The 11,878-nt window shown below is 39.8% G+C and overlaps 1 protein-coding gene across 1 annotated transcript; it reads left to right on the top strand.

Annotated features, from left to right (window-relative positions):
• On the top strand, positions 5,379 to 9,789 carry LOC109720622 (protein SMAX1-like). Its single transcript, XM_020247857.1, has 3 exons — positions 5,379 to 7,286; positions 7,547 to 7,865; positions 7,974 to 9,789. Exons 1-3 carry the CDS (start codon positions 6,193 to 6,195, stop codon positions 9,531 to 9,533), a joined length of 2,973 nt encoding a protein of 990 aa, XP_020103446.1. The 5' UTR covers positions 5,379 to 6,192; the 3' UTR covers positions 9,534 to 9,789.

The following is an 11,878-nucleotide window of genomic DNA, read 5'->3' as shown; positions in this document are numbered from 1 at the left end:
TATAGAACTAGGCTACTATGCTATTAATAGCACCAAGTCATTGGTGCTACCAAGTTTTTGGCCATTGGATTAAGAGATGTGTGGTTAGGATGATGTGGGCCCCCTAGGGTTGAGTGGGTGATTGGTTGAATAATATGATCTAACAGGTGAAAATGATCAAAAGGTAGATCTAACGGCGGAAAACTTGGTAGCATAGTAGCCGGACTCTATAGATATATATATATATATATTATATTGAAGTGATCTAGTTAAAAAATTATAAGGACAAATATTCAACTCTCTTTCTCTCTCTATATATACACCTCATTTCCAGAACCTATAAAGGGACAATAATATATAATACAGAAAAAAAGTGAGGTTGCCATATTTCTGAAAGCACAAAAACTACGGTACTCTGTTTTAATTTTTTCTGACGATTGATGCTCAGAACCAACGATTCACTCCGTTAAATTTGATCAATACTATTTAAAATATCTAAAAGAGCCAAATTTTATAATATCTCTATATTATTTATCTTGAGATCAATAGGTATCAAATTTTAATTATTTTAATAGTCAACGTGAGGTAATTGCAAATTACGATTATTTCTTGTTGGTGAAAAATATTTTAAGGTAAACTAACTAAGAGTCATTGTATAAAAAATAATAAAAAGTTTAAATTATCATAATAATTAAAATGCTTAGATATTAATAAAGTTTGTTTATAATTACGACAGATTTGATTAAATTTAGCTATTATTATCTAAATTAAATTAAAATTTAATAAATTTTATCTGTTCATTGTATAAAAATGATTTTATTAATAATATTTTTCTGATAAAAAGAGTTCAACATTACTGACTAAATATATATAATAAATTTAATCAGACTCAATGCATTTAATTTTTTTAATAAAAATCTCTATTAGATTAAAGTGTGATCCCCAATACCAAAAAGTGCTTTTGCATGCATGGGTTCATCACTTTTTGCCCCCTACTTTAGTTGCCACTCTTAAATATTTATTGGATAAAGCAGTTACTAATTACAAGGAGTTAGAATATCTAAAAATATAGGTGACAAGGTATGGGCATAGAAAATTAAAAATTATAAATCATAAAAAAAATTTAAAAAGTAAAAAAAAAAAAAAGGTTAAAAAAAGAAGAAGAGCTCAATTAAGTAAGTTCACCTCCACGCCCTGGAGAGCATAAAAAGCTGAGACCATTACAGGGTGCAATAAAGAACAAAAGAGGCACATTGTATACTTCAACTCACATACCACACTTTACTTTGGAAAAAACAATGTATTATTACATGCACCAGATGTGTACGTACATCTCCTGCACCGTACCTTATATTTATAATTATTCTGATATTTATTAGTCTTTTTAATGTCGTAGTTAAATTATCTTTTCAAATCGTTTCAGTAAGACTGTATTACAATCGTTCTAAATCTGAGTCATTCTGTAAGATCGTGTATTCGATGCAGCAAATCAAAACTGCGAGCTTGAGATCTCTATGATATGGCGTATATATAATATATACACATGCACCAGATGCAGACAATTACTCATCGGAAAAAAAAAAAAAAAAACGTAAAAAGAAGAAAAAAGAGAGAAATATTGGAGCATGCGAGCGTGCGTACATGTGTACGTGCGGGGGATTTCGAGGTTGTGGGGAATGATGACGGTGACGACGATCCCTTGGCTCTGGCCGAGTTTTAAAGAATGCGAAAAAGTGGCAAAAAAGAAAAAGTTGAGGGAGTTAATTGAGAAAAAAAAAAGGAAAAAAGTTAGAAAGCCAAGGGAAAGTAGTGATGGCGACATTGAACTAATTTTTTGATTTTTAATCCACCCCCTCGTGATTCAATTTATCTCTTTTTTTAAGAGGCATAACTAATTCTTCGGGTCGGTTGGTATCAGTACTGGTCCTAACCCGCTAAGTTTAAGGAATTATTAATTGGTTTAATTAATATCTCATATTTTGTTTTGTATGATATTATTTTATTTTTTTTTCAAACATATAGACATGTTAAAGAGTTCGTCTAGTACTTACACAATTCTAATGTTAGATAAATAGTTTAATAATTTTAACTCATTAATAATATTTTATCACGCGTTTGAGAAACACTTATACAACACGGCAAGAGTTTGACTCGAATTTAAATTAAACTCTATTTTTGTATCTTGATATTTTTTCTGTTACGGCGCGAAATTGCTTTCAATAAATGCTCGCTACAAAAACTTATCTTTCAACTTTGTGGATGCCCAATCCCTTTCAACGTTTAAAACACCTTTTTGAGTCCAAATTCAACTTTGAAATATTATTATTATTTTATTAATTCTCTTAAACATTTACTGTGGTTTTATCCAATCAATGGACAAATTAAGTTGTGAACTAAAATAATAATGAATGTGAATAAATTCAACTACATGTAGTTACGTATTTAGGTGTATGTGCATGCATGTACACCAAATCAAAGAATTAGTGGAGTAATTAATTAAGATATCGTCCTTTATTATAATTAGTTTTACAGTTCAACTATTAATATGCAGATACGAAGTTAATTACAAATATATGGTATTAGTTCTTCTTCTTTGTTTTTTTTTGTTTAAATGCATGCATTTGACCATGGATTAGATATATTAGCACGTTTATATTGTTCAAATTAATTGTTTTCCCTAACTGTTGCAAAAACCCTTATATTAATTTTATTTAATTATTATTAAATAATTAGATGGTTTTGATCCATGTGGGGCACTTGTCATGCATCTTTTTGCAATAAATAACTCCAAATGCATGACTAAATAAATCCACACCACTTCTTTTTTTTTTTAATTCAAAAAGATTAAAAAAAATTAAAAAAATTTCATGATCTACACTAATTAGTTGGGTCGATTTTAGATCCAAACGAGATAAATTGGGATCAGATATGGCACAAGCAAGTTGTTGGGTTGTGTGGCTAGTTTGGCTCCATTAATATTATTTTTTTAAAAAAAATATTTGAGAACATTTTAACAAATTTTTATAATTTTTTTAATCGCCTGATTTAGATATTATTTAATTTTTTTTTTATGCACACACTTTGCACTGAAAATAAAATTTGAATACCAGACAAACTGCATGAAAATAGGTTAAAAATATTACTGAATCTAATTAACTTCAACTTCAAAATAATAAAACGCACGACAATTTAGTTCTCAAATTTTAATTTATTATAATTTCTTACTCGAATTTTATAAATTCAACAATAAACACGGACAAATTATTGAAATACAAATAATATAATATCTTAATTATTATTCTATTATTAATCACAATGCTTTTACGTCGCTTCTTATCAAAAATTTATTAACAGTTTAAAAAATTCGTATTATAAATTAAAGGAAATTAAAATTGAAGAACTGAAGCGTCACGCTTCTTGTAATTTTAGGGTTAAAAGTATAATTACCTTAACTCTATTAAAATAAACTTATAAATTTTTTAAAAGAAAAGAAGGAAAAATTTTTTGTGGAGGGTGAGGGTAGGGGTAACTAATGCCATGTGTAGCCTTATTAGAAAAAAAAATCCCAATCTAGCCTCCTTTTAAAAAAAATTCCTAACCTAGCTTTCTTTTGATAATTAGAAAATAAAAGATAACTTTAATAGTATTTATATGCTAATTAGGAGAGAGAAATTTTTTTCTCTCTCTCCTCCCACCCTACTAATATTTAAAAATAATTAATTTTTGTTATAATAATATTAATTAAAAATTAATATTTAATAATAATAAATATTATTGTTACTAAATGTTTTTTCTCAGAAAGATAGTATGGTGCTACCCTCTTCATTTATTTTTTTTAGAAATAAACTTAGCTGGGAATATGAATCAAAGAAAATGTGAATCAACTATGATTCAAACTCAAAACTTCAAGTACCAACCACTAAGCCCTTTACCACATATACTAAATACTAGTAATAATAATAATAATAATAATAATAATAATAAAATTATCATTCAGTAATAATAATATCATTGTTATTAAATATTAATTTTTAATTATTGTTATTATTATAAGAATTAATTGAGAGGAAAGAGAGGGAAAAATTTTCTCTCTACTAATTAACATATAAATGCTCTTAAGTCTTTTTTATTTTCTAATCCATCAAAAGAAAGGCTAGGTTGGGAATTTTTTTTAAGAAGAAGGCTAGATTGGAAATTTTTTTTCTCAATAAGGCTAGATGTGGCATTAGTTCGGGTAGGGGTGGGGGTGGGGGGAAGTCAAAGAAAGGGGGCTAAATATGAGGGGCCTTTCTATGACACTGTTATGAGCCACAGGTGTTTTAATTTTACATGGAGACCACAAAAATAAATAAAAAGGTAACAGGGCCATATATATATATATATATATATATATTACTATAAATAATTGGGAGAATGGGTTGGGAAGTGATTGGAAGTGAGAAAAAAAGGCAAAATCCGTGCGGTGGTGCCCTTTTTCCACGCAGTAGTTGCGTGTGAAAAGCACATTTTTGGAGAAGAGAGAGAGAGAGAGAAAGAGAGAGAGAAATAGTCTTTTTTTTAGAGAGAGGAATTAGAGAGAGAAAGAAACAGGAGTTAGAGAGAGAGAGAGAGAGAGAGAGAGAGCATAAGGAAAGGTGTAGTCAAAATTGGGTCAGCTATAGGTTGATAAGATTGAGAGAAGGGAATGGATGGAGAGAGAGAGAGAGAGAGAAATTAAAAAAAAAAAGTGGAGATGAGAGAGAGAGAGAGATATATATATATATATATATTTATATAGGAAAATAATTGCTGAAAAGTTAGTGAGAGAAACTAACTACTAAAGTAATGCATATCCCCCACAACTACAGTTGCAGCAAAATTAAAAAAAAGAGTGAACTCATCTATCAGATAGTAAGTAAAAACTTTTTATGCTGCAAAAGTGATTTTTAGTTTGTGTTTACTTTTAGTAGGAGGATCTGATTCATTGAATCTGATCAAATTTACTAGATAAATAATAAGCCAATGTAGTAGTATGAGCATTTTAAAATATAAATATCTTTTATTTCAAAAGTTATTTTTATCTGATGGAAGTTTAGTTTCTCGAAAAATATTTTAAATAATAGTATTTGGTCTCTAGAAGTAATAGTTTTTGTAAATTTTTTTCAAATTTGATAAAAAAAGTAGTTTTTTATTTTTTTTTATCTGAAAAATAAAAGCTGTGGAAAGTAGTATTTTTCATAAACTTTTTCTTGAAACTAAATATCCACTACTAATCTTTTATTAGAGCTCTTTAATAAAGCTAAACATAATAAACAGGATCAAGTAAAGAATAAATATGGTAAACCATGCTTAATTTTTTAAAAACTTTTTTAAATTTAAAAGAAATATGAAGAGAGAGAGAGAGAGAGGAGGATGGTGGTAGAGAGAGAAAACTCTTTGTCCTTGAGAAAACCAACCGCCATGTTTCCCCAAATCCTCCTCTCTCTCTCTCTCTCTCTCTCTCTCTCTCTCCCCACCCTTTTTTCTTCTCCAAAGACCCAAACATATTTCTTCTCTCTGCAACTCTCTCTCTTTCTCTCTCTCTCTCTCTAAAACTCCACAAATCCCACTTTGTTTTCCACTGTTCTTAATTTTTTTTTTTTTTTTATAGAAAAGAGAAAAAGAGATAGAGATAAGCGAGGAAGATTCTATTCGCCCCCCATCTTTCATTTCTTTCTCTGTCTCTCTCTCTCTCTCTGTTTACTAATTCTTCTCCTTCCATCTTATTCTTCTAATCTCCTCCGTACCATCTCCCAAGAGAAAACAAAACACTTTCGCCATCTCCTACTCCCTCCCCTCATCCCTCCCTCGCCTCTTCTATCCTTCTTGTTTTCTGGTCCTATTTTAACTTATTTACGGCTGGTTCATTTCTCCCCTGTTTTCCTCCAAATTTCGTTGCGAATTTTGTCCGAATCGATCGAAGAGAGCACTCGGGTTTTGCTCTGTAGGGAAGGAGGAGGATTGTTGATGAGGAGTTGAGATCATGCGGGGGAGGATCTGAGAAAGGAGGGATTTTGATGCGGTGGAGATGCGAAAGGTGAGGTTTTGATGCAAATCCGATGCGCGTGAGGTGTGAAAGATCCGATTTTTATTGTTAGGAGTTGGGGATTTGGAGGGAGGGAGAGAGAGAGAGGGGTAGAGGTAGAGGTAGAGGTAGAGGTAGAGGTAGAGGTAGAGGTAGGTTAGGTGGAGAGGATGAGGGCGGAGCTGAGCACGATCCAGCAGACGCTGACGCCGGAGGCGGCGGCGGTGCTGAGCCGGGCGATGGAGGAGGCGGCGCGGCGCCACCACGGCCAGACGACGCCGCTGCACGTGGCGGCGACGCTCCTCGCGGCGCCCTCCGGCCTCCTCCGCCGCGCCTGCGCCCGCTCCCACCCGGCCTCCGCCCACCCCCTCCAGTGCCGGGCCATCGAGCTCTGCTTCTCCGTCGCCCTCGATCGCCTCCCCTCCAATCCCAACCCCGGCCCCAATCAGAACCCCGGCGGCGGGGGCGCGGCGCCGCCCATATCGAACGCGCTCATGGCGGCGCTGAAGCGGGCGCAGGCGCACCAGCGGCGCGGGTGCCCCGAGAGCCAGCAACAGCCGCTCCTCGCCGTGAAGGTGGAGCTGGAGCAGCTCCTCCTCTCCATCCTCGACGACCCCTCCGTGAGCCGCGTCATGCGCGAGGCCTCCTTCTCCTCCACCGCCGTCAAATCCGCCGTCGAGCTCTCCCTCTCCGCCTTGGCGGGAGACCCGCAGAGGAGGGAGGAGGAGGCGCGCAAGGTGTTCGACGTAATGCTCCGGTCGAAGAAACGCAACCCGGTCCTCGTCGGCGACACCGACCTCGACGCCCTCGTCAAGGAGGTGTTCCGCAGGATCGACTCCGGGGACGCCCCCGCGCCGCTCCGCGGCGCCCAAGTCGTCTCCTTTAAGTCCGAGCTCGCCGCCCTGCCCGACAAATCCCAGATCCCGACGCGCATCCGCGACCTGGGCGGCGCGCTCATCGGCGAGCGCAGCGTCGTGCTCGACCTCGGCGACCTCGCGTGGCTCGTGGAGAGCCCCGCCAGATCGCCGCCGATCGTGTCCGAGACGGGGCGCGCCGCCGTCGCCGAGATGGCGGCGCTCCTCAAGCTCTTCGCCGGAGCCTCCGACGCCGGCGGCGTCGAAGGGGGTCGGCTGTGGCTCTTGGGGACGGCGACGTGCGCCACGTACCTCCGGTGCCAGGTGTACCATCCCACGGTCGAGCACGATTGGGATCTCCAAGCCGTTCCCATCGCCCCCAGATCCCCCCTCCCCACCATGTTCCCAAGGTGCGTGCGTGCGTGCGTGCGTGCGTGCGTGCGTGCGTGCGTGCGTCCTTTAATTTTATTTTTTTTCTTCTTTTTTCCCCTTCTTTTTTCCCCTTTGCTTTTGGTGTTGATCTCAACAGTTTCCTTATTCGGTATCTCCCTAGTTCGTCGTTCGATCTATTTATGGAAACTTATTCTCGAATCGCTCTGTATCAGGGCTGCGAATACTCTCATATGTTGTTGGTGTACGTTGTTCACCTTATGAATCAAAATTGTATCAGGATTGGGGGGAACGGAATCCTCAGCAGCTCGGTGGGGTCCCTCGCGCCGCCCAAGGCCTTCGCCCCGATGACCCAGCTCGGTGCCGCCCTCGTGCCGCCGCCTAGGCGGGCCCCGGAGGCCCCCGCTGACCCGCCCGCGCAAGCCGCCATGTGCCACCTCTGCCTGCGTAGCTACGAGCTCGAGCTCAAGAAGCTCGTCGCCGAGGAGTTCAGCAGGTCGGCCTCTTCCAAGCCACCGCCGCCGCCACCACCGCCACCGATGCCTCACTGGCTCCAGCTCGGAACTGCCGCGAAAGCACCCGATTCCCAGCAAATTCCGGTATTGCCTCTTCTTCTTATGGATATGGATATGGATATGGATATGGATATGCACTCCTTGTTACTAAATAAGATAGGTAGTGGTGGTTGATGTGGGATTTTTGTGTAGTCTAAAGAGCAGGAGGACCTTTCGTGGAAGAAGAGCACCGAGGAGCTGCAGAAGAAGTGGCGTGAGACGTGCTCGCGGCTTCATCCGGGCTTCTCCGAGAAGCCGTTGGCCCCCGCGCTCGCCATCCCTTCGGCCGCCTTCGGTTCTCGCCCGCTGATTAATCCCAAGTTAGCTCTTCACAGAAGCCCCGCCCCTAGCTTATTGGTCGAGCAGCAGCGGCAGCAGCAGCTGCAGCAGCAGGCCGCGAGCCCTCCTGGAAGTCCCGTGAAGACCGATCTCATCCTCGGTCAGTCGAGGCTTTCGTCTGATTCTTCTATCGAGAAGCCGCACAAGGACCGCGCAAACGGGCTTTCCAACGAACAGAAAGCGAAGGTCGCCGGAATCTCTGACATCGACTCCTTCAAGCGGCTCCTCAAGGGGCTCGCCGAGAAGGTCGCGTGGCAGCACGACGCAGCCACCGCCATCGCAGCTGCCGTGATACAGTGCAAGTCCGGGAACGGGCGACGGCGGGGCACGGGGCCTCCGAGGGTCGACGCGTGGCTCCTCTTCGCCGGGCCCGATAGGGTCGGGAAGAGGAAGATGGCGGCCGCACTCTCTGAGCTGGTGTTCAGCACCGGCCCGGTGGTCATACACTTTGGCAGCGATCGCGGTGAGTCCAACTGGGGGAAGACCGCTCTCGATCGGGCTATCGAGGCCGTCCGTCGGAACCCTTTCTCGGTGATCGTGCTCGAGGATTTTGACCATGCAGACATGATCGCCCGCGGGACCATCAAACGCGCGATAGAGAGCGGGCGCCTGTCGGACTCCCGCGGACGGGAGGTTGGCCTCGGGAGCGTTATCTTCATCCTTACGACAGATTGGCTCCAAGATGAGATGAAAACGGCCGATGAATCCTCCGTCCGGTGTGATCAGAAGATTCTCGACCTAGCGAATTCCGAATGGCAGCTGGAAATTTCGATTGCGGACAAGCCGACCAAGCGCCGAACGGATTGGCCACGTAACGACGATCGGCCGACAAAGCTACACAAGGAATTGGATGGCAGTGCGGGCCTCTCACTTGACCTAAATTTGGCGGTCGGAGGGGGTGAAGACGAAGCCGGGGAGGGCTCGCGAAATTCGAGCGATCTCACGGTGGAGCACGAGCACGAGAAGGGCCGGCTCGCGATCAGGTGTTCGACATCGTCCCCTGCTGCCGATTTTGTGGAGCTGGTGGACGACTCTGTAGTGTTCATGCCGGTTGATTTTGCCCCGTTGAAAAAGGAAGTCCTGGACTGCATATCGGCAAAATTCGCGGCGATAATGGGCGATCGATGTTCGATCAGGGTTGACGAAGAGGCCGTCGATCGAATAGTCGGGAGAGTGTGGGTCGCCGAAGTGGAATTCCGGGAATGGGTAGAAACGGTTCTCGTTCCGAGCATCGAGCAGTTGAAGAGCAACTTATGGTCCGAGGACAATCGGACGGTTTTCCGGCTGTCGGCAGTAAGGAAGGGGGCGGCGAGGAGGGACGGCATCGGAAATGGGCTACCGACGACCGTCGCGATCGCCGTCGACGGGTTGTAGAGGGAAAGGTTGATACAAAGTAAATGTTTTTAGGGGGGTTGATGTGTAAATATAGTAGGGCAAAATACTTTCTTGTTAGCTAATTGGGAGGTTAATGTGAGAGGAGAGGGTTCTTTAAATCTTAATTACCAATAGGCATGGAGAGTATAGTTTTTAACACCAATATGATTTTATAATTTTGGACATATTTGTAATATGTTCTTTGAAATTCTTTTCTTATACTTAAGTTACATATTTTTGAAAAAAGTTGGTGACATGAGCATACGAGTCCCCTATCTTTGCTTCTATTTTCCCCTCTTTGCAATGTAATGATTTTTCTAGTGACTAAACAAAGTTGTATTAAATAGAGGTGAAAAATTATAAGGCTAATCCCATATACATGAGTTGTTGTTGTATCTTATTTGGTATTATGCATATAATAATAATAATAACACACAGTGGCCTAGCATGTAATTAAGTTGGGTTTGTGCTATGAAGCATCAAAAGTATAATAAGTTAAAAGGTTTACAATGATAACTCATCTGTCAAATTGAGATATGTGTTGTGATTTAACTGATCCGATTTAAGATGATGTGTTAGGCAAAGCATAGCCTAGCCTAGGGCCCTAGCCTAGTAGTCTTATGGCCTTTGTCTTGTTTTAGCCCCTCCATTTATTAGCTGGCTTGATAAGATGGCCAGCATCAATCCAAATGGCTACTTTATATGTGAGCCCTGATTGTGGTCCCTTTAGACAAGTTTGATAGCCTAACTAACACTGAACCTGTTGCAAAACATTCTATTCTCTATTATTAACTTAAGAGAGATTCAATAGTGTTTGATAACACAAGTGGGGCTCTCTTTTATCCCCACATTACATTGATGATTTATAAAATGATTTTATTTTATTTCGTTTGCCATGTGTCGACATGGAATTGGTCGTTGCGCAATTTTGTCTTATTAATGTGCCTTGTCAAGTAGGAATTAAGCATGTAGTTAGAGCCACTTTTCCTCTTTGGTAAGCTAATTCCATCATCATCAACTTTTGTTATGTCCTAATCTGACCCACTTAGAACCTTTTCTTTTTTTTTTTTCTTTTTTTTTTTGAGAGATAGGTAGTATGCTACCCGCTTCGTTTGTTTTATTTAGAAATAAACTTAGTTGAATATATGAATCAACTATGATTCGAACTCGGAACCTCAGGTACCAATCACCAAGCTCTTTGCTACTTCCACTAAGGACGGTCGGTCACTTAGCACCTTTTCTAAACATAAAAGTTTCAGATATGCCCTCCTGCAAAAAGTTTGGGTTATTTCTTAATTACATAAACATGCACGGTTATCAAACTTGCATATAAATATAAAGTTTCAGATATGCACTTCTGCAAAAAGTTTGGATTATTAATTTCTTAATTGCATGAACATGCACAGTTATCAAACTTATATATATACAAACATGTAAACATACAAACAAATTCCACATAAGGACAAAAAAACAAGGCATGTACACAAACATGTAAGCGTACATACAAATTCCATATGAGGACAAAAAAACCAAAAGGGTGGAAAGTTATCTACCTTATCTATGGCAAAGCTAGCAATTTAATAGTAATTATTATCAGTTGGAAAAAGCATTCTACAAGTTCTTTATACATGATTTTTTAACTTTTATAAGCAAATAGCAAGCGAGACCAACCACTAGACTATGAACTTGATGGTAATAGATTTCAACCTATTCATTTTGGTAGCTATTGTAAGGTTGATCCAAAATTCATCTCACAGTTTATTACTCTCTTCATTAATGCAACAATTGAGGGATTTTAAATTTGGTTCTTCAATTTCTATTTATTAGTACACTTTTATGTTGTTTCTACTGTCCCTTTTTTATTTTTTCCAAAAAATCGCACACTAAAAACGTAATTCGCAGTTGCATATTATATTATAGTGCCCATATGTCATCACCAGCATGCACCGGTAAAACTAAACGACAAGATACTTTCTTCAACACAAACTTTTTGCGATATTTCATGTCATAATTGACTTGCTAAGGTGCAAGATTGCGTGTCTTTAATTTCATTAAATCATATTATAATGGAAAGGCATAAATAGAAATATGCAAAGTAACCACAACACCAAACTAAGGCTAAAAAAGGAAATATTTTATTAAAAAAACCGAATTTTTTAAATAAACTCTAAAAACAGAACTTCTATTATGAGAGAGAGAGAGAGTGTGTGTGTGTGTGTGTGTGTTACGTGGTACCGAAGATTTAAATTGGATAGTTAATGTAGTTCATGAAAATAACACCGTAATTTATTATCACGTTAGCATAAGTAAATAGTTATAAAATTTTTAAATTGGCAATATTAGTC

Source organism: Ananas comosus, linkage group 14, assembly GCF_001540865.1.
Source record: "Ananas comosus cultivar F153 linkage group 14, ASM154086v1, whole genome shotgun sequence".
NCBI lineage: Eukaryota > Viridiplantae > Streptophyta > Magnoliopsida > Poales > Bromeliaceae > Ananas > Ananas comosus.
Note: the sequence above shows the minus strand (reverse complement) of the source record. Positions and strands in the feature narration are given on the sequence as shown.